The sequence below is a fragment of the Cajanus cajan genome, chromosome 10 (genome assembly GCF_000230855.2).
Source record: "Cajanus cajan strain Asha chromosome 10, NIPB_CcT2T_4, whole genome shotgun sequence".
NCBI classification, from domain to species: domain Eukaryota; kingdom Viridiplantae; phylum Streptophyta; class Magnoliopsida; order Fabales; family Fabaceae; genus Cajanus; species Cajanus cajan.
Window position 1 is genome coordinate 11,525,775 of NC_138526.1, and position 23,450 is coordinate 11,549,224.

General features: G+C 40.5%; 3 protein-coding genes across 3 annotated transcripts; 2 read left to right on the forward strand and 1 right to left on the reverse strand.

The window, feature by feature from the left end:
- Positions 1-374: 374 nt before the first annotated feature.
- Positions 375-2,988, reverse strand: LOC114915172 (uncharacterized). Its single transcript, XM_083065706.1, has 5 exons — positions 2,635-2,988; positions 2,476-2,545; positions 2,236-2,399; positions 1,135-1,186; positions 375-711 (listed from the first exon to the last, which is right to left on the reverse strand). The coding sequence occupies exons 1-5, from the start codon at positions 2,718-2,720 to the stop codon at positions 664-666; spliced, it is 420 nt and encodes a 139-aa protein (XP_082921832.1). The 5' UTR covers positions 2,721-2,988; the 3' UTR covers positions 375-663.
- Positions 2,989-10,738: 7,750 nt separating this feature from the next.
- On the forward strand, positions 10,739-11,327 carry LOC145952300 (uncharacterized). The gene is made up of 2 exons (XM_083064640.1): positions 10,739-10,859; positions 11,011-11,327. Exons 1-2 carry the CDS (start codon positions 10,739-10,741, stop codon positions 11,325-11,327), a joined length of 438 nt encoding a protein of 145 aa, XP_082920766.1.
- A 42-nt stretch (positions 11,328-11,369) lies between these two features.
- Positions 11,370-12,320, forward strand: LOC145952301 (uncharacterized). Its single transcript, XM_083064641.1, has 2 exons — positions 11,370-11,431; positions 11,534-12,320. The coding sequence occupies exons 1-2, from the start codon at positions 11,370-11,372 to the stop codon at positions 12,318-12,320; spliced, it is 849 nt and encodes a 282-aa protein (XP_082920767.1).
- Positions 12,321-23,450: the final 11,130 nt, after the last annotated feature.

A 23,450-nucleotide genomic window follows, 5' to 3' on the forward strand; every position in this document is an offset into this window, starting at 1 on the left:
GAAATCGATGTAGTTGCAAATGACGTAAAATGAATAAGATATTTTACATCGGTTCTTGAACCGTTGTAAAAAGTGAGAAAAACTACATCGGGTATTTTATCACCCGATGTAAAATGTTGAGAAATATTACACAAATTGATAACCGGTAACGTGGTTGAAGTAAATTTTTTTTATCAAAATTACTTTTAGCAGGCTTTAATCTCTGTGATAGCAATGTGATAGCAGGCTTTTTATGCTTTTTTATTATATAAAACCATGTTTCCATCATTATTAATTAATTCATCTAATATATCATTAGTTTCTTTATTTACATCGTGGAAACTATACAATTTATGCAACAATTATTACTGAATATTAAGAATTTAAATCCAAAATTAACCATAAAAAGACAAGTACATGGCATTATGATTTTGATTAAGTTACGAGCTTATGAACATTCAAGTTTTGGCACACGTCAAATAAGTCCTCAAATGGGAAAAATTACAAACTAACTAGAATAGAAAAAGAATGGAACCAAACATTAGAACCCCTGGAAAGTCACAAAGCATGCCACCAAGAAACCCACAAAGCATGCCTCTAAGATTTCTACTAGAAGACGATTGTTCTTCCCTTTGAAACCAATTAAAGATCCTTTACAGCTTCTTCCCATTGACCAAGCATTGCTCATGCCATGCCACGTGACTTGTATCCTTTAGTAGAATCAGGATTAATCTGGGTAAAAAATATAAAATAAAAAAGTAGAAGTGGAGGGCTATACAATACAATTTTATAAGAAGAGGATTCAACATATATGAGACTGACAACCTAAAGAATTATGTAAGGAAAATATTTAGTTTAACAAATACAATTAAAAATTATATTTTGCCTTCTATTTCATCATATGAGATGATGTGAAAATTTCAACTATGCTCACCACGAAATTAGTATTTCACGTCAAGGGTATAAAACTGTAGCATTTTATCATATTAACCAAGAATACCTAAATGAAAAATAAGGATCACATACATTCGCAAAGAGTTACAAAATACAATGAAACTTGTAATAAATGGTCAAATATAATTGCTTTCTAATTCCCACTATATAATTGCAATGAGAAAATATCTTACAAAGCATATGTTGAATAAGGAGACTTACATCATTATCATAATAGTTTGCTAGTGTTGTGAACAATTTCTCTGTCTCACACCTAATGATAGACAAAAAAATTAGTAGTTGCCTCGTGAAACACTTTGTGAATAATAGATGGAGAAGTTGAAAGCACTAAATAAAGGAACAAAATGCATTTTTCTTTTATGCTAAACAAAGGAAGCAAGCAAAAAAAAAAAGCAACCAATGCAGTTTCTAGACTAAAAGATTAGTAAATATTTAAATAAAAAAAATAGAACACGATATTAAGAGATCAAGTCATTGCAACCTGTAAAGCTGTTCCATGAGCACAAGTAATGTTATTTGATGATTTAAGACCAGTGAAGATAAATCATGATTAATGTCTAATAGTTCTATTTTAAGATTTGCAACAAAATCACACATTCGAGCAAACTCTCATAACTAATTAGATCTCTCAAAATACTTTCAAAACTCGCCGCTAGAGTGGAGGATTACCAAGAAACTTTCATTGGGATTAATATTGATAAAAGGTGCTTCTGCAAAAGTCCCAGCCAACGTGGCTACAAGCCAATCCGTGTGAAGGAATAGATCCAAAAGGATTTAAGTTCCGTATTAGTTAAAGATTTGATATAAAAAAGTATTAATTAAAGATAATATTATAAAGTTTGTTTTTGAACCTAATAGTTGATCCAGATTTTAGCCATGTAATTGTTAAAAAACAAAAAAAAACAAAAAAGTGGTGTTTCATAGCTTAGCATCAATTAATAGTGGTTGGTTTACATGAGTGATGAAAATGAATATCGCACTGTACAAGAAAAAAACAATAGATGCATGTATGGAAAATGATATAGTAGCTTTCCATAAAGAAAAGTGAACCACTCCCTTAAGACTCAGTCTTCGTCTGTGACACTGACACGTCCATGAAGAAATTAAAAACAGAGGAAAAAGGTTCAACTCTTGAAGAAATTAACGAAGAAAGCATTGATGATATGTTAAAATAGTTTAAATCACTATCCAACCAATCATAAATCATGTCATGTATGACTCTTAAGATAATTATTATATAAATCGACAAAATTATCATACACAACAATTTTTGACAGCATAAAAAGTGCATTTACTCCTTACTCTGATAAAAGAGAACAAAAACAGTGTTTTGTTAAGAACGAAGAAGAACTATCCAGTACAATTTTGTTGACCTTCAATTCCACTTTCTGCTTGGATCCTTGACTCTTCACCACAACTCCTTGCACCCGCACGGAGGTACCAGTGGTAACCAATCTAGATTCTACCTAATAAGAACCTCCACAACTTCAACAGAGAGAGCAACAAAAGCCACAAACAACTCATTACAAAAAGCAAGCATACCTGATCGTAACCTTCAACCTCAGAGTTCAACACGCATTGCATGTTGGAAAAGGCAAGAACCATCGTTAATCTACACACAATCAACAAAGCACTCAATTAAAATGCAAGTAGAAATCCATAAGGATGCTATTCAGAAGGGAAATAAGAGTAAAGAATTGCCTCGATGAAGGTGACGCTGCTCTGAAGGCGAAGCGTGCGAACCCAGCCCTGCACGACGAGGTCGCGGCCGAGCATGTCGACGCCATTGCCTTCTTTGATTTGGGAAACCCTAAGCTTCTTGCAGAAGTGTTGGACTGTGTTATGGGAGGTGCGGAGAGCGGCGGCGCAGAAGGAGCGGCGCGAGGAGGAGGGGGAGGGGGAGGGAGGAGGGCGTAGAGAGAGAGGTTTATGGAGAGAGAGAAAAGCAAGTCCTATTGCTGCGTAGGGTTTTGTGCCGAGGTGAACATTCTTTGAGGACATTGGTCAAACAGTTACCAGATTCAAAAAGAGGAGAGATCTAAAGCGGAGGCATGATTTAAGGAAGTAAAAAGTAACAGATCTGGAGAAAAGGAAAAACCTTACTCTTGGTGACAGAGTCATTGACGTTAATAGCGGGGAAGAGAAGAGTGCCATTAGCCTGCATCTGGTAGAGCCTCTTAACACCAGTGGTTGTCTCCTTGGAAACCTCAACGAGACGGTCCTGCATCTTGCGGTAGCGGGAGGGGCCGGTCCTCCACCACGCTTGAAGCCCTCGCGGTGGAGGATGGCGACGAGCCGCGTGGCCTCTCGGAGGTTCTTGGAGTTGCAGACGTTGTCGATGAGGATGGTGTAGGTGACGAGGTCGGGCTTGAGGGCAAAGTCGCGGCGCATCTCGTCGATGAAGGCGTAGCCGGAGGAGAGGGAGCGGATGGCAATGTCGACGGTGACGGCGTTGGGGGCGAGGCTGGAGGAGAGCATGAGGTTTAGGGTTTGGTAGATGGGGGAGAGGGATTGGGAGTGGGAGGAGGCAGCTGGATTTACGTTGTTGATGAGCGCACTTAGGGTCTTATTTCTACATCGGTTATAAGTAAAACCAATGTAGAACAACTCCCATATTTTATTTTTACATCGATTATAAGTAAAACCGATGTAAATATACTTATATTTTTTTATTTATTTACAAGTTTGCCACCGTGTTTATGATTTACATCGGTTCTACTAGAACCGATGTAAATATGGCGATGTTAAATAATGTTTTTGTAGTAGTGCGAGGAGGAGACCCGGACGAAATGTCTACGTCTTTACTTTCCTTTGGAAAAGCAACACATAGCTACTCCAAAGGACAAGTAAAGAGGGGCAGCTGTAGACACCCAATTTCATCTGGGGGCACACAAACAAGGAAATGGACCTCCGTTATGAAAGAAAGGAGCTCCCGAAGCATGGAAACATGACATCAGAAGACCTAAAGCCTAAAAAAGCTAGTTCTGATAGGCCAGAACGGGTTGTTCCAAGACCGGAAAGGGTTGTTCCCAAAATGGAACAGGCCGTTCCAAAACAGGTTGTTATAAGCAAGATTAGAACCCAGAATGGACTGTTCCACTTTAGGAATGGGCCGTTCAAGGTTCTTATTTTACCTATAACAAACTTGCCCAGAACGGGCCGTTCTAAAACTGGAACGGACCATTCCCCTTGGTTGGAATGGACCATTCTAGAACAGCTTTGCGTAAGTAAAATTTGAACCTAGAACGGGTCGTTCCACTTTTGGAACGGGTCGTTCTAGGTTCTTATTTTACCCACAACAGACTAGCCCAGAACGAGCCGTTCCAAAACTAGAATGGGCCGTTTGGCCCCCTTTTGATTCTTATAAATAGAAGCCTTGGGCACGGTTCTCAGGGCAGCCAGAGAAATTTTGAATAAGACTCATTTGAGCACGAAAATTCTCTATCTCTCTCCCTTCTATTGTATTTCTTGAGATTTGTGTTGCATCTCTATATTCTCTCAACCTCCTATTGTATTTCTTGAGAGCTGTGAGTCATACTATAGTGTGAAAGGTCGCCACAAAGAACCTTCTCCATATTGGAAGATTCAATAAAGCTCGTTCAGGAGGTATTTCAGTCAATCTTCTTCTCTTCTTTTTATTTCTCATCTTTATCTCTTTTTTTGTTATAATAAACATCATAATGTAGATATTTTAGGGTTAATCGTTTAATTTATATTTAAGCATGTAAATAAATATTAATAAAGGGGATTCAATATTTAATTTATTAATTCTTATCATGTTAACTTCATCATAGGGAACCGACTGAGGGCGTTGTAGGGGTGCTTAATACCTTCCCTACACGTAACTGACCCCCGAACCCAATTCTGGTTATCAAGGCCATAGTTGGATCTTTAAAAACCTTTTCTTTTTTCCAATGTTTTGAGTAAAATATTGGTGGCGACTCCATGAACCTATTTTCAAAACCATTAATTAAGAATTAGTCTCGTGTCTGGACATTCCTTAATTAATGAGACTTTTAAAAGGATGTCTAAACCATATGTCGCGAGATCGGTAATTTTCGGGTTGCGACACTCATGGTGTTATTTCTGTTGATTTTATCAGGTCTAAAAATAATCTTACGGATCCACTCACAAAAGGGTTGACGCGTCAACAAGTACTTGAATCGTCGAGGGGAATGAGACTAAAGTCCATCAACTAGTTGCAACAATGGATACCGGTCTCCACATAAATGGAGATCTCATAAATGGAGTTCAATGGGTAATAACAAAATTGTTTGTTAACTAAGTACACCATTGTAAATTGCAAAATTATTGCATGTTCCATTCCTATGGCGAGGTGTACTCTAAAGTAAACTATGACAATAATAAGGTTGAGGTATTCAAATATTTATATTTATTGTGTTAAAATTAAAAATACCTTTTAATGGACTGGGTGTCACAGACCACCCTTGGAAGGTTTCACCTAGTAAGTGTGGTGGTGGGGCCGCTACTGTGAGATATATGGACAATCTTTAAATGACACTCACGAAATAAGATACATGCACAAGGCCGTAATGCGCTCCACTGGTTAGAACTCAAATGAACACCTTTATTATACGTGTTATGTTCTAAAAACTGGTTAAAGGGATATGGCTCAAGACAATTATGTCTCCATATTCTCTCAAATGGAAGTTCATATACACTAGGTATAAGGCTCAAACCCGGAAGGTTCCTTGTACTGAAAATATAATATATCATGCTTTATTAAAATATTTAAGTTTATATATATATATATATATATATATATATATATATATATATATCATTCTTTTTGCATATTTAAATTTTAAATTAGTGGGGGATTGTTAAAAAATTTTCTTATAATTTAAAATTTAATTTAAATATTTAATTTAATTAATCTTTGTTTTATTTAATATTTGTAATTTGCAAAAAACCAAAAAAATATTGTTATGGCCTTCTTCACTTTGACCAAGCCTGCAGTTTTGATTAGTTAGTAAAGTGCACCACGTACACTTTTACTGTTACCAAAAAGCTAGTGCACATCCCCACACAATGTACACCTTTTGTTACCGAAAAAACTTGCAAAACAGGGGGCACATCCTTTATCTAAAAATATATCGTGCTTATATATACAGACCCTGGTACGTGAAAAACAAAAATACACAGCAAGGTCATTTGATCTCTCTCCCTCAATATTATTTCTACTACAAAATTATAATTTTGGAGCGGTGTTCTTTGGTTCGGGGATCTTTCGCTGCACTAGAACGGTCTAACGGGTTGACATATCTTGGGAGATGAGCGCACTATAAGACTATAAATTACCAGTGCAGTGGGGCCATTTTCTCTCTAAGGATAGCGTTCTGCGTGCTTCAACTCAAGTTACTCTAAACCTATTATTTAATATTCTAATTTGTTCTTTGTGTTTAATTAGTTGTTACTAATTACTCTGTTTTAATTTTATAATATTCATGGTGTTGTTGATAGTGGTCTTATTGGAAAATCTAAATATTTTTTTGTGTTCTACTAAATTTATTTTCTAACAAATTAATGGGTCGGCCTATGTGTATAGCACAAACTCTTCATGGAGTCAATCACGAAGACCTATAAGCTTCGTACTAGTTTGAAGGATTCAAAAACGACATTAGCCTCGGCCCTTAATAAAAATAAATAACTTGCCTCTTAGGTTGAGAAGATTAGGGTCGATTGCGACAGGCTTGTTGGTTTGGTGAGTAACTTTCAGGAGAAACTGAAAGCAGTTGAAGAGTCCAACGCTAAGCTGGTGGAGGATTTTCACCGTCAAATAGAAGAAGTGACCACTAATCAAAACAAGGTTGTTACCGATTTTGAAGCTTATAAGGTCAATGCCGAGGATAGGATTTTAAATGAGCACGAGGAAGGTTTCAATTATGTCGTTCGCCAAGCTATTCGTTTTCTCAATGTCCCCTCAGATTTTGAATTTGACCTCGGAAAGGACTTTTACAACGGACGATTTATTAGCTTAGATGACATTCTAGACGATGCCACTGTTGAAGAAGCCTTCACTCCTCCTCTTTCGAGCCAAGATGCCGAGGATGTTGTTCCCCAGGATGCTGCTCTTGTGAATGACGTAGACCCTTAAGCCTTTATATTATGTTTTGTATTTTGTTTTTGTGTTGTTTGTCTTCATGTAATTCGGCAATATTATGAATATTCAACTTTATTGTTCTTTTGCTACGAATATTATACAGGTATGAGTATTATTTTTAAAATCATGTATTTGCTAGTTTTTTAAGAAGTTATACATTCAACTAAGTTTATCATTGTCATAATGGTCTGAATATTAAAGCCGTAATTTCAATCAAGTTTTTGGCCGAGGGGTTAATATAATCTTTATATATATATATATATATATATATATATATATATATATATATATATATATATATATATTTAGCCACGGGTCTTAATATTAAAAAACATAACTTCATTGAAGCCTTTGGAGGAGGGGTCTTTAACATAAAAACCGATTTCAATATAAAATATAAAGATTATGGTTTTGGTAGAGGGGTTTAATATAGAACTTAGCAATCATTGTTTATGTACTATCCGCGTCAAGAAGCCGAGTTTGAGCTTGGCACTAAAGCACTAAACGACATCGGATAGACACCACATGACATCGGCCAGAGCAAAGGTCCATTATCTATTGGGCCTTGGTTAATCTCAGACCCAAATCAACGTTACCCTTGCTTAAGAGGAAAACCCTAATTCACATCAAGGTGCGTGCACTATATATATGAGACGATTACACTATCAAAGATTAATTTTAGCATCAGAGTCTCTTTTGCAGGTACCACCCCCATCTCGGAGCAGTCGACGTACCCAGCAAAGAAGGCTCACCAATCTTGCTCAGCAGATCGTCCCTCTCAATAGATCTCAAGTAAGAACATTTGGCGCCCACCGTGGGGCCGATCAAGAAGTCTCTCGGCCACGCATATGGTTTTCACTCGAAGCCATAGTAGAAGAGCAACGAACGAAGCAGAGCAAGCACCCAGGATGGAAGGAGAAACAACCCTACGACGACCGATCGAACAGGTCAAACAGATGCAGCAGCGGAACACAGTCGACCTGGAAAATATGCATACACGCCACGAGGTTGACCTGGCGGCGCTACGGGTTGAGAACGAGCGCATTCGTGCTCAACTCCATCAACAGCCCCCACATGTACCTCCTCAACCAAGCAACCAACACGAGGAGGAGCACCAATCGGTCTTTCCACCACCAACAGCGCCGAGGACAACCACTCACCAATCAGTGACACATCGATCACATGTGCCAACGCAAAGATCGGATCAGGAGGTCAGCAATGCACCAACCTTGGCTCCGTCACAATGAGCCAATGTTCGTTGCCACCCCTTCATGGACAGCATTATGGAGACACCTCTTCCCTTCGGCTGGAAACCCCTGAACATCGATTGATATGACGAGTCCATTGATCCCAATGAGCACATAGATCTCTATGTCACCCAGCTGAACCTTTACACCAATGATGATGCCATCTTGTGCCGGGTCTTCCCGACTTCACTAAAAGGATCGACACTCGCTTGGTATACCCAACTACCACCAGGGTCAATCAGCAACTTTAAAGCCTTGGTTAGGCAATTTACGGCACAATACGCAACAAGCCGACCCCACCACATCACCTCAGTCGCCTTAGACAACCTCAGGCAAGGTGACGATGAGTCGCTGTGCAAATTCATGGAGCAATTCGCCAACATTGCCATCAAGATCCACAATCTAAACCCCGAGATCGCCCTACATGCAATGCTCATGGCACTCAAGCCAGGTCCCTTCATCGACAGCCTTTGTCGATGACCTCCCCCTGACATGGACGAACTCCGTGCCCGAGCTGTCAGGTACATCTAGATGGAAGAGCACACGCCGTTCCATGACCAAGTACGTGGGAAATCACAAGGGAAGCAAGACAACGACCATAAAGATAAGATGAGAGTCTCCAACGACAGTCAATTCAAAAAGACTAAGCCGAACAAAGGTGGGAAATACGACTTCTACATCCCCTTGAACACACCCCGAGTACACATACTGGAAGAGGCCAGTAAAACTGACCTAGTTACCCTGCCACCACCCAGACATAGCCCGAGTAGCGCGAATAAATCCAAACACTGCCGACACCATAGAAACTATGGCCACACAACCGAAGAATGTCACACACTCAAGGACCGCATCGAGGAACTCATCCAAGGAGGGCACCTCGGACAATACGTCCAACAGCAATAATCTCACAAGGGAAGCTACCATGGACATGGACGAGGACGAGGACGAGGCCGGGGCTCCAGCGCTCAAGCAGACCAACCCTCCAGATCCCAGCAAAATATCGGCAGAGCAATGCAGGCTGAGGTAAGTCATGATACAATAATGACTTCCTTGCGTGGAGTCATCAATACCAGTGTAGGTGGCTTCGCAGGGGAGGCTTCAGTAGCTCAGCGCGCAAGAGAGACTTGCGAAGCATCAATAATTTCCACAGGACACCTTGTCCCCGCATCGCAACACGTCACCCATCACATTCACGGATGATGACTATGCTGGCATCTGCCCAAACCAGGACGATCCCATAGTCATTGCGGTGGAGGTAGCTAACTAGGAGGTCCACAAGAAACTAATCGACCAAGGAAGCTCGGCAGATGTCCTATACTAGCCGACATTCCTAAGTTTAGACATCCCTCATTCTTTCATTCAACCTCACACGGAACCCCTAGTCGATTTTGCAGGAGAACGAGTCCACACTCGGGGATACATAGAGCTATTGACAACCTTTGAGACACCTCCTAGCTCTAGAAGAACCATGGTCAAATACCTCCTCGTCGATGCCAACACGTCATACAACATCATCATAGGAAGGCCAACTTTAAACCAACTCGGAGCTGTGGTGTCCACCCCGCATTTGACGATGAAATTCCCAGGAGGTAACGGCCAAATAATCTTAGTCAAGACAAACCAAAGAATAGCTCGGCAATGCTATGCTGAAAGTCTAAAAGCATCATCACCAGCAGAGGAGCAACGTCGAGGTGATTCCCCCACTATCGCTCATATCACTCAAGCCGACCTTATTGACCTGGATCCGAGGTCGGAGTCCCATGACAACCGACCAAGCCCAATTGATGAGCTTGTTGATCTTCAAATCGGAAAACCCCGGCCAATGCACCAAAATAAGCCGACATCTGAACCCGGAGTTGTGAAAACAACTCGAGGCCGAGATCTACAAAAACACTAACCTATTCGCATGGTCCATTGCTGACATGCCAGGTATAGACCATAACCTCATCTGTCACAGATTGGCAATCCATAAAGAGGCGAAACCAGTGCCTCAGAGAAAACCAAAGGTTGGCGAAGAAAGATAAGTTATCATAGCTGAGACAAAAATGTTAATGGGAGCAGGATTCATCCGAGAAGTCCGATACACTACGTGGCTAGCCAATGTAGTGCTCGTCAAAAAGAACTCAGGGAAGTGGCGTATGTATGTCGACTACACCGACTTGAACAAAGCTACCCCCTACCAAGCATTGATAGGTTGGTCGATGGGGCATCCGATCACGCCCTTCTAAGCTTTCTAGATGCATACTCTAGATACAATCAAATCATGATTTACCCACCAGACGAGGAGCACACGACTTTCATCACCGATCATGCCAACTTTTGCTACCGCGTGATGCCTTTAGGCCTCAAAAATGCATAAGCTACTTATCAAAGGCTGATGGACAAGATTTTCCACCAACAGATCGAATGAAACGTGAAAGTCTACGTAGACGACATGGTCATGAAAACCACATCGGTCGACGACCATGTTGCTAACCAAGCCAAGGTATTCAACCAGATACAGAAACACAACATGTGCCTAAACCCCGAAAAGTGCATCTTCGGGGTCCAGGGAGGTAAGTTCCTCGGCTTCATGATCACCCATAGGGGTATTGAAGCCAACCTAGAAAAGTGCAAGGCCATCATACAGATGCATATCCCCCACAATGTCAACGACGTCCAACGTTTGGCATAAAGGTTAGTCTCTCTTTCTCGCTTCATTCCCAGGTTGGCGGAGAAAGAAGGACCCATCTTTACCCTATTACGCAAGCCAAAGAACTTTGAGTGGACTAACCAATGTGAAGAAGCTTTCAAAAGCTTCAAAAAATTTCCTCGCCACCCCAGCAATCCTACAGAGGCCAAATCATCACTCTGGCCTGCTTTTGTACTTGGAATACGGTGAAAGTGCAATCAACGCGGTGATGGTACAAGAGCGCGACTATAAACAAACTCCTATATACTACATTAGCCGAGTTCTCCAAGACACAGAGAAGAGGTACCAAACGATTGAGAAGTTGGCCTTAGCATTGGTCACCTTGGCCTGACATCTTCGGCCCTATTTCCAAAGCCACCAAGTCGTGGTAAAAATGGACTACCCAATCAAGCAAATACTGAGAAAGCCAAAACTCGCAGGGCGCATGATTGCGTGGTCAGTAGAACTATCCGAGTTCAGCATCTGATATGAAAATCGAGGCCCTTTGAAAGCCCAATGCCTAGCAAAATTTTGTGGCCGAACTCACCCCAATCTTAGCAGAAGAAAAGCAGTATGGACTTTACATGTTGATGGATCTTCCAAAACTAAAGGTGGTGGTGCAGGTATCATTTTGGAAGGGCCCAACAACGTCACCATAGAACAATCTCTGAAATTTAGGTTCAGGATCACCAACAACCAAGCAGAATACAAAGCACTACTAGCACTACTACAAAGGGTGAGTTGCAATAGTGACTCAAAACTCATGGTAGAACAGCTCAGTGGGACCTACCAGACAAAGGACGCCCTACTACATAGGTACTTTCATGCAGTGTCCCAATGGGTCTCATCCTTCGAGGAGTTCACCATACATCAAGTGCCCCAAGAGCAGAATGTCAGGGCCGACCTCCTGTCCAAGCTCGCCAGCACAAAGTGCCCAAGACATCATCGGACCATCATCCAAAAGACCCTCAATTCTCCCAGCCTAGACGACAAAGTCGTCCATACCAATGACATCCAAGACAAGGAATGGATGACTAACATATGGAACTACCTAAAGGAAGGGATACTGCCTGAAAACAAAGACAAAGCTAGGAAGATGAGGGTAAGATCATCAAAATTTGTAATCATTGCAGGTGAACTCTTCAAACGAGGCATCTCAGCTCCCTTGCTAAAATGCCTAACCAAGTCTCAGGCCACCTATGTCACCGAAGAGATCCATCGAGGAATATGCGGTATGCACTCCAGGGCACGTTCGATGGCGACCAGGGTGATCCAAGCTGGATATTACTGGCCCACGCTAAAGTCATATTGCAAAGATTATGTACAAAAGTGCAAAGAATGTTAGTAGTTCGATAACGCACATCAACAGCCACCCAAAGTCCTCCACAAATGGCGTCCCCATGGCCCTTTGCCCAGTGGGAAATGGATATCCTCGGACCATTTTCCCCTGCGAAAGGCCAACTAAAATTCCTCCTCGTCGCCATCGACTACTTCACCAAGTGGATCGAGGCCTGCCCACTCGCTGAGATCACCGCCGAGAACGTGCAAAAGTTCACCTGGAAGAACATCATTTGCAGGTTTGGTATCCCGCACTCCCTCATCACCGACAATGGCAGGCAATTCATCGCACAAAGCTTTGAGAGCTTCCTCTGAGAGCTCGGCATCAAACACCTCCCCACCATGGTGGAACATCTCCAAACCAACGACCAAGCCAAAGCTGCAAAAAAGGTCATCCTAAGAGAACTCAAAAAGTGACTAGGGAGCACCAAGGGACAATGGGTTGACGAGCTCCCTTGCATTCTCTAGGCATATCATTGCACCCCTCATTCAACAACTTAAGAAACTCCTTACAGGCTGACCTACGAAGCCGACGCCATGATCCCAATTGAGGTTGGCGAGACTTCTCATCGATGTCATGCCTTTGACAGCGAGCAAAACATTCCAAAACAGCAACCAACCTCGACCTAATTGAAGAACTCAAAGAAGAGGCTCGGATTCAAGAAGAAGGATGCAAACTCTGTGCTTCTAGACGCTACAACACTAAGGTCTGGCTGAGGGCCTTCCGAGCAGGAGACCTCGTCTGGCGACTACAAGGTAAGGTGAGAAGAGACCCATCAGAAGAAAAGCTCGCACCTAATTGGGATGGCCCATTCTGAGTTACTAAAGACTTAGAAAATACAGCATACCAACTAGAGGAGCTCAACGGCAAAACTATCTCGAGAACATGGAACGCTACTCACCTTAAATTCTATTTTAGCTAAGTTGTAAAAATAGGGCGTTGCACTCTTTTCCCTACCCAGTCTTTTTTCCCAAAAGATAGAAAAATGGGTTTTGGCTGAGAGGGTTTTTAACAAAGCACACCCATAACATCAATAACAATGACACACTTTTCTCTTACTTTTTCAATCTCACACTGTCTAACCTATACTAAGCCAAGGTTGAATCTGAACCTTAGCGCAATTCACATTAAGTCAAGGTCAAATTCGAACCTTGGCACAATTTATATTAATCCATGGTCAAATTCAAACCTTGGCAAAATGTATATTAAGCCAAGGTTGAATTCGAACCTTGGCACGATTTATGTTAAGCCAAGGTCGAATTCGAACCTTGGCACGATTTATACTAAGCCAAGATCGAATTCAAACCTTGGCACAATTTATACTAAGCCAAGGTCAAGTTCAAACGTTGGCACTATTTATGTTAAGTCAAGGTCAAATTCGAACCTTTGCACAAATTATATTAATGGTCAAAAACGAGCCCTAACACGAAAATTAAAAGGTCAATTTTGAACCTCAAAAGTTCAAAATTGGATGTTCGTTTTCAAGCAACTACGAACAAAACAATATACATAGCAAATTCATTCAAGAAACACATGAGTTCAACACAAAAAGTGAGCAAAATAAACTAAGTCTATCACAAAAAAATGCAAACAACAATAAGGGCTTAGGCAGCAGTATCCTCGCTAGCACTCTCGGACAGGTCATCTTCATTAACCAATTGCCAACCTCGCACATCCTTATCAATATGCATGGTAGAAAGGTCAACCTCTCCCGCTAGAAGCCTAGTCTGCCGAACTGCCTTAGCGAAGCCTCGACGAAGCTCCACCACAACGGCCCGCTCAGTCTCGACGAGCCTCTTCTCCAAATTTCTCTTTTCGGAGACCATCACATCGAGATCCATTTTCAGGGAGCCAATCTCCTCCTCCCTCTTGAAAAGAAGCACCTCGTCGCAAAGACACTTCTCAGAAGCCTCCCATAGATCAGCCTTCAATGCAGCGTTCTCCTCCTCCAACGATAGGACCCAGCTCAGCGCAGCTTCCGCCTCGGCCTTGCCATATTTAGCAACCTCTTGCAAGTGACCAACCTGGGTGGCGTACACCTCGTTGGCCTTCAAGGAAACCTCCAAAGACTTATGAGTCTTTGACAACTCTCTCCTTAGGGCCTGAAGCTGAGCTTCACTTTTCTTCGCCTTTTCAAGCTCGCCCTGAAGCCTCAGCCACTTACACCTCCAATGGTCCATTATGGCAATGGACCTCTGCATAAACACCTCCGCAGAATCTAGGCCCTCAACTGGACCAACCTTCTCTATCATCGCCTTGTTAGCAACAAAGACCAGATCCTCCTTGAAAAACACCTCAATGATCATGTTGGAACTCCACAGTGATGTCACGTCCGGTGACTGTAGACACCCAATTTCGTCCGGGGGGCATACAAATGAAGAAATGGACTTCTATTATCAAGGAAATGAGCTCTTAATCATGGAAATAACAGGACATGACATCAGAAGGTTAAAATCCCACATAAGCTGGTTGTAGGAGCCCGGAACGGGCCGTTCCAATTTACAAAAAGGGCCTAAAACCCTAAATTGGAACGGGCCGTTCCAAAACTGGAACGGGCTATTCCAGAATTGGAATGGGCCGTTCCAAAATTGGAACGGGCCGTTCCAGGCTCTTTAAATAAGGCTAAAACTACATTTGGAACGGGTCGTTCCCAAATTGGAACCGGATGTTCCAGATAACAAAAAAAGGCTTGACTTCTTAATGTGGAATGGGCCGTTCCAGTATACCTATAGACGTGTTAATCTTGTCTCCGGAACGGGCCGTTCCAATTTTGGAACAGGCCGTTCCAGTTACAAAATTTGCACGTAACGGCCATATCCAGAACGGGCCGTTCTGATTTTAGAACGGGCCGTTCTGGACCTTGTCTAAAGTCTATAAATAGACTGCTTGGGCTCATTTCTCCGGACTCCAAAATTTCGTCCATACTCCTTAGAGTACGAAATTTCTCTCTTTTTCTCTCTCCCCCTCTCTTTTGTATTTCTTGAGATTTTGTGAGGGCATTGTAGTATGAAAGGTTGTCACAAAGCACCTAAAATCTTCCTATTTTGAAGATTCAATAGAGCTCATTGAGATTTTTATTTATTTATTTCTTATTTATAATTAATATTGTTATAATAAAAATAATCATGTAGACATTTTAGGGTTAATTGTACATAATTTAAATTTCAAATATGTAAATAATTATTAATAAAAGGGGATTTAATATTTCTATTATTATCATTTATAATTCTAACTTCATCATAGGGTACCAATTAAGGGCATTGTAGGGGTGCTTAGTACCTTCTCTATACGTAACCGACCCCCGAACCCAATTCTGGTTATCAAGGCCATTATTGGACTTTTAAAAAACCTTTTCTTTTTCCAATGTTTTGAGTAAAACATTGGTGGCGACTCCATGAACTCATTTTTCAAAACCATTAATTAAGGATTATTCTGGTGTCCGGGCATTCCTTAATTGATGAGACTTTTAAAAGGATGTCTAAATCATTAGTCGCGAGATCAGAAATTTTTGGGTTACGACAGTGACACACTCACATGATCCAGCCTTGCCATGGGCCGACTAACATCGAAGCGTTGCACGATGCATTTTGCTCTCGGAGCACCTAAAGGAGGAGGTGCAATAGCGGAAGGAGCCGATGTCGGCACCTCAGAACTTGGACCTACCCCGCGAGCCTCAAAGGAGGAACGCATCGAACCCACCTATGAGATATTCAAAGTAAAAACTTCTAAGTTGCAAAACTGATATAACGCACAAAAGGAACATCGCAAGGCAAAGCAAAAACCTATTTCTCCGGAGCGACCTCTATCGCGAGCCCCCTTGACGTCACTTCCTCAAGAACGAGAGGGCCCAAGGTCTCGTCGACCCCCTTCTCTCCCCTTTTCCTCTTGCGGCGAGTCTCTAAAGGAGCAACCTTCTCCTCACCAGGCTCGGGCAGGTCGAGCTCCTCAATGTTGTAGCTCGCTTTCAGCTCACGCCATTTGTTTTTCCTTATCACACCTGCAAACACAAATGGGGCAACACATCAGAAAGTGAACAAAGACACAGAGAATCTAATAATTAAAATGGCAAGGAACTCACTCTCGAAACCCCTTTCCTCATTCGCCAAATTAGCAAGAGAAAGCACAAGCATGTTGTCCAATGGGCGTGGAAGTGCGGCCAAATTGGTAATGGTAGCATTATCGGAATCTGACAATTGAAGGTTGCTCGACCCATTAAACTTGATCAGATTCTGCTACCAGAAGAAAGGAAACATTGGCTCTCCCTCATTGTGGAAAACTCTATCAACCTGCGAGTCGGCCTCGACTGGTCAGATACGGAAGAACTCCTTCTTGAAGTTTTTATATGATTGGGAATAAAGTTGGAACAACCCCCCAGCTTTACTCCCACTAAGAGACACCCAACCCAGGGGCTTGCCTAATTTGAGTTGATAAAAATGTAAAAAAAACATGGGCAAAGACACACATATCCCCAAGGCTAAGCACAGAACTTGAAAAGCCCTCAAAAAACCCCAACTATTAGGGTGCAATTGGTAGGGAGCCACATTGATAAATTTGAGGAAAGCACACTCGAACTCAGTGAATGGTAAACACACACCAAGATCCCTAAAAAAGTACTGATACATGTAGAAGAAGGGGGTACTCAGAGTACCCGCCATGTACACGCACTCACCAGGTTGGCAGGGCTCAACCCGGATAAGCTTAGAAATAGTCAACTTGCAGATCCTCAGCGATTTCCACACCACATTCACATCAAGGAACGACCTAAACCCACTCTCAAACTCCCCAACATCCCCTCTAACCCACTCGTACCGAGGGACAGAGATGGCGGGGTGCGAGTCCTTAGGGTTATTACCCCCCATCTTTTTCTTAGGATCGCTGTCAGCGATGACCACCTTTGCTTTGCTTTTCCCCTTGGCCTGCCCAGAAACGGCCTTGGGAGGAACAAAGCCTTCACCAACCATCACTCACACCACTACTAGCAGAAAGGGAAGAGGAAAACGGAGAAGAAGAAGTACATGGTACTCCTTGAACAAAGACAGGACAACGACGAAGAATGGTAAAGGTGTTATCGAGAATGAAAACGGAGAAGGGGAACAGAGAGAGAAATGTGTAAAGGAAAGGCTACGCGCGAATAGGAAGCTAAATATGTAAAGGATGGAATTAGACGCAAATGCGCGAAGGAGAAAGAGACCAAATGTTTTAAAAAGTGGGAAACAACAAAAGACGCAGAGCATTAAATGAGGCTCATAATGACAGGGTGCATCCCATCATTACAAGCCGCCACCCTTCATTACAATCTGCCCATGCGTTTCGGGAAACGAGGCAACACTTTATGACAAATGGTGTTTCGCCCAAGATGCAGAGACGAAGAGTCACGACCCCCCACCAAACTCTGTATCAACTCTTCGACTAGAGGTCTTCAGAGCTTGAGGGGCTAGTGTAATATTCGTGTTGAGAAGCCGAGCTTGAGCTTCGCACTAAAGCACTAAACTACATCAGATAGATGCCACATGACATCTGCCAAAGCAAACGCCCACTATTTATCGGGTTGTGGTTAATCTCAGGCCCAAATCAACGTTACCCTCGCCTAAGAGGAAAACCCTAATTCACATCAAGGTACATGCACTAAATATATGAGAAGATTACACTACTAAAGACTAACTTTAGCATCGGAGTCTCTTTTGCAGGTAACACACCCATCTTAGAGCAGCCGACGTACCTAGCAAAGAAGGCTCACCAATCTTGCTCAGCAGATCGTCCCTCTTGACAAATCTCATGTAAGAACAGTTTCTAATAAGTTTTTATGTCGTGAACTTTAATGTAAAAGTTTCATGGCCAAAGAGTCTATAATAACTTCAAAAGGTTTTGTCCAAAGGTTTTTGGCCGAGGTGTCATAATATTATAACCTCGAAAGATTTAGTTAAGGGACCTAAGTTGAGGGGCTTTAAAAACAACTTTAATAGGCCGAGGGGCTTTAAAAACAAATAGGCCAAAGGGACGTCTTTAAAAACAATAAAAAAAATTAGTTAATGGTCTTAGGTCGAGGGGTCTTAAATTCTTGAATTTGTATTTAACCGACTATATCTTCAGTTAAGGTATTTTGATTTGTTTAAAGATTCATGATCAAGTTCGTTTTTGATCGAAGTATTTTATATGTTTAAAATCACACTCGATCGTTGCTTTGCATTTTCAACCGAGAATTTGATATTGCTTGTATACTCGATCGAGTGTGTCTCGACTGAGGGTTTTGTTTTATTTATGCACTTGACTAAGTGTGTCCTCGATCAAGGGTTTTTTTTACGTGCTCGATCAAGTGTGTCCATGACTGAGTCTTATTTTTTTTAAGCATTCGACTAAGTGTGTCCTCAGCCAAGGTCTTGAGTTGTTTTACGCACTCGACCGAGTGTGTCCTCAGCCGAGGGTCTTAAATTGTTTTTACTCGCTCGACCGACTGTGTCCTCGGCCAAGGGTCTTGAGTTGTTTTACGTAATCAACCGAGTGTGTCCTCGGTTGAGGGTCTTGAGTTATTTTACGCGCTTGACTAAGTGTGTCCTTGGCCGAGGGTTTTGAGTTGTTTTATGTTCTCGACCAAGTGTGTTCTCGGTCGAGGGTCTTGAGTTATTTTACATGCTCGATTAAGTGTGTCCTCAGCCGAGGATCTTAAGTTGTTTTACGCACTTGACCGAGGGTCTTGTGTTGTTTTACGCACTCGGCCGAGTGTGTCCTCGACTGAGGGTCTTGAGTTATTTTATGCACTCAACTGAGTGTGTCTTGGACCGAGGATCTTGTGTTGTTTTATGCACTCGACCGAGTGTGTCCTTAATCGAGGGTCTTGAGTTTATGCGCTCGTTAAACCTGAAAAACTTCTTGTATTATTATTCATTGGGGTGCCTCATTTAAAACCTTACTTAGCGAAAACCTTTTCATATTCTTTTACGGATAAAAAGCTAAGCACGAAAAAGAGTACACCAAAATCCAAGGTTTTTCAATTGTAATACATTTTCAAGTGTGTAGTATTCCATGTTCTTGGGATTAAGTTTCCATTTAATTCTTCTAGCTTGTATGCTCCATTTTTCAGGTTTTCATTAATTCTATATGGTTTATCCCAATTGGCCGAGAGCTTTCCTTATTTTGGATTCTTTCTTGCTTCCCATGTGCTTCTCCAAACTAAATCGCCTTTGTGATATTCTCAAGGTCTCACTCCCAAGTTAAATCTTATCATCATCCTTCTTTTGCATGCTTCAATTTTGATGAGGGTTTTATCCCTCCCTTCTTCTAATAAGTCAATTTCTATTTGTAAATCTTCTTATAATTATCCTTTTCATGAAAATAAACTCGTCTGTACAAGGGTTCTCCAATTTCTATCAGAATCATTTCATTATTCCCAAAAGTGAGTCTAAAAGGTGCTTCTTTCATTGAAGATTTTGGAGTACATCTATATGCCCATAGAATTTTAGGTAGTTGTTCTACCCATGCTCCTTTTGCCAGTCCCAATCTTTTTTTTAGTTCTGATAGTATGACTTTGTTAGCTAATTCTGTTTTTCTGTTTGATTGAGGGTGTTCTACCGAGGTGGTTTTATGCTTGATGTTTAAGTTCATTAGAAATTTGTTGAATCTTTTGTTAGTAAAATAAAGCCCGTTATCAGTGATTATAGCGTAAGGTATTCCAAATCGTGTTAATATATTTTTCCATGTGAACCTCTGGATGTTTGGTTCTGATATGGTTGTTAGTGGTTCTACTTCTATCCATTTTGTGAATAAATCAACAGCTACAATGAGGAATTTCAGTTGTCCTTTGGTCATGAGGAATGGATTGAGGATGTCCATTCCCCACATAGCAAATGGCCATAGGGAGCTTATACCGTGTAGCTCTTTAGCAGGTTTTCTGATGATATTGCCATGTTGTTGACATGGTTTGCATTTTTTAACAAAGTCTTCACAATCCTTCTTTAATGTCGGCTAGAAATATCCTTCCCTTAAAATTTTTGTTGCAGTCATTCTCGCTCCCGTGTGAAAACCATATATTCCTTCGTGTACTTCTCTCAACACATAATTAGATTGTTCGGTCATCAAACATTTGAGCAGGGGTAACGAAAATCCTCGTCTATAAAATTCTCCTATTCTCAATTTCTTAGCGTGCAACGGATCTTATGGTAATATGCCTTTGTTCATATAGTTCAAAATATCCTCGATCCATCCTTTTTCTGAGGTCTCAACTTGGTAGCATACCTTTGTTTCTATACTTGGAATTTGTAGTTCTTGTTGGAGCAAAGTGTTCAAATGCTCGGGTTTTCAACTGCTAGCCAATCTGGCCAATCTGTCTGCTCTCTCGTTGTCATTCCGAGGTATGTGTTGGATTTGTACATCTTCAAAGTTATCTTTAATTTTCTAAAAAAGATGAAAGTAGCTCAGTAGGTTTTTTTTTAATTTGGAATGTCCATTAATTTGATCTACTACTAATTTCGAGTCGGTGTGATATTTAATCTTTTGTACATTCATTTCTTTGGCCAACCGAAGGCCAACTATCAAATCTTCGTACTCAACCTAGTTATTGGATGTTTTAAATTGAACCGAATGGATTGCTCGATTGAACATTTATTCGGTCTTTCTAATATGATATCAGCCCCACTTCCTTGATTATTTAGGATCCATCTGTATGAAGGCTCTACCATACCAATTCAACTGTCTCTTTTGGATGTAATTCATTTACAAAATCATCTAAGACCTGTGCCCTGACTGGACCTCATGGTTCATAGCGAATGGAAAATTCTAATAGTTATATTGCCCATGCCATCATTCTTCTTGCTAACTCAAGTTTTTTAGGATTTTAGAAATAGAGCAATATGTCCTAACAACAATATTATGACTTTGAAAATATTGATGCAACCTCTTTCCTGCATAAACCAGGCTTGATGCTGCCTTTTCAATCAATTGATAACGGGTTTCGGCATTGTGTAAGGTTCGACTTATAAAGTATATTGGTTGTTGTTTGCCCTCTTCTTCTTGAACTACAGCTGCACTTACGGCCTCGTCAGAGACTGATAAGTACACAATGAGATCTTTGCTCATATCTGGCTTTGTTAATATTAGAGGGGAGGCTAAGGTTTCCTTTAGAGTTTGAAATGTTTCTTCACACTCTTCGGTCCACTAGAATTCCTTAATTTTTTTAAGTAGTTTCAGTATTGGTTTGGTTCTTTCCAATAACCTAGGAATAAACTGGGACAACGATGTGAGTCTCCCGATCAATTGTTGTACTTCCTTTATATTCTTTGGGTTCCTCATATCTAATATTGTTTGGCACTTGTCTGGGTTTGCCTATATACCTTTGGATGATAACATAAACACAAGGGATTTTCCTCCTTAAACACTAAAACCACATTTCTCGGGGTTGAGTCTCATCTTGTATTTTTTTATTTCATTGAATATTTCTTTTAAGTCTTTGATATGTTCCTTTACATTATTTGATTTCACCACCATATCATCTACATAGACCTCAACGTTTCTATCGATCTGCTTGTAGAATATTTTATCCATCATCCTCTAATAAGTTGCCCCTACGTTCTTGTCGTAACCGGGATCACGACGGGATGACGCTAACATTTTTATATTCAATGGAGCCGCCACCAATATTTTAATTTAAGGGAAAAATATTGGAAAACCCTTTGAATATAAAAATGTTAGCGTCATCCCGTCGTGATCCCGGTTACGACAGATGGCGACTCCACTGGGGACTAGTTATGAGAGTCAAGCCTTGTTAAATTAATTGCGCAAAATTATGACTTTATAAATATTATTTTTTTTCCTTTCTTTTTATTTTATTTATTTATTTATTTATTTGTTGTATTTATTTGTTTTATTATTTCTGTTTGCTACGCATGCTTTGTTTGGATTTAAGTTTAAATTAGAGTTTTGTTTATTTTATTTGCATGTTTGTTTGTTATCTTACACATCCATTAACACTTGTACCTCACACACTTTGGGCTCTATACCCGAGCCTGTGCGAGCCTAAGAAGAGAAGGTGGCTTGATGACTGTTATTGAGGGCTTGATGCTCACTTGACCGTTGTTGAGTTACCGCTCAGGTTGTTACTAGTAGTATGGGTTAATCATATTGAGAGGGTATGTTCCCTACTTGTGATTAATTCATGCGCTAGGTCCTTATTTATATGATAAGGGCAACCTGGGGACCAATAAACCTTGGGGAGTTTTTAGATTCACCCACAAAACCATGCACTAATAGGTGGACTTAATGACCTTCCAAAGTAGGGTGTTAACCTTAGAAATTTCCTACCCTAGGCTTACCTCGCACTACTCTCTATCCCTCTTTTGATATATGTTCATACTAACAAAAAAAATGTTATACATTCATGCATCATAAATTTATATCCAATATCAATTTTTTAGGGTGTTTTTCTTGCCTAAAATAAATTTTTTAATAAATAAAGGATAAATGATAAAAAGTCATGCATACATGCATATTAGGGGCATAGTAAGTCACATTTTAATTAAGTCTTTATCTCATTTTTATTTTCTTTTTTTTTCTTTCTTCTTTTCATTTAATTAAATCCTCATCTCATTTTTTTTTTCTTCTTATTTTCTTTTAAACCTTAAAATAATTGATAGTATTCAATATGGAGGAGATTCAAAATCATACGAGCAATGCATCAGTGTTAAGCAAGAGTATTAGGATAAATGTGCTAAAAAAATGATCTCCAAAGGGTAGGTAAGATCTGCTAAAATAATAGCACATTTGACTTGATAACTTGTTTTAGACATCATTTATTAGGAGAGAATTCTCCCTTGAGTGATTGTTAATCACATTTTGATCTTGAAATGATTGATCCTTGTTTGAAAATGTGGTTCGTACTGCTGCATTGCTAGTAAGATGACCTTATCCATTGAGGAGTGAATGCTCCCTTGAAATAAGTGTCAACTCTTGTATAACCTAAGAGATTTTGCCTCTAGCGTTAAGATATGGGGAATCACTCTTTAATTTGAATACAAAACCAATATTTTCAAAAAAAATAAATAAATAATAATAATAATAATAATAAATAATAATAATAATAATAATAATAATTTGTGTCTTCTTTTTTCTTTTATACTCATAAAAATTTACTTTGTATTTTGAAAGCAA

Bases quoted from the DNA above. Each gene is read 5' to 3' on its own strand.
- LOC114915172 (XM_083065706.1), bottom strand. From the start codon at position 2,720: ATGGCGTCGACATGCTCGGCCGCGACCTCGTCGTGCAGGGCTGGGTTC. The intron at 2,546-2,634 runs GCAATTCTTTAC...GATTGTGTGTAG, and splicing joins GCAGCGTCACCTTCATCGAG to ATTAACGATGGTTCTTGCCT. The intron at 712-1,134 runs GTAAGTCTCCTT...TTTTTTACCCAG, and splicing joins CAAACTATTATGATAATGAT to ATTAATCCTGATTCTACTAA.
- LOC145952300 (XM_083064640.1), top strand. From the start codon at position 10,739: ATGGTCATGAAAACCACATCGGTCGACGACCATGTTGCTAACCAAGCC. The intron at 10,860-11,010 runs GTAAGTTCCTCG...CTTCATTCCCAG, and splicing joins CATCTTCGGGGTCCAGGGAG to GTTGGCGGAGAAAGAAGGAC.
- LOC145952301 (XM_083064641.1), top strand. From the start codon at position 11,370: ATGGACTACCCAATCAAGCAAATACTGAGAAAGCCAAAACTCGCAGGG. The intron at 11,432-11,533 runs GTCAGTAGAACT...CCCCAATCTTAG, and splicing joins GCAGGGCGCATGATTGCGTG to CAGAAGAAAAGCAGTATGGA.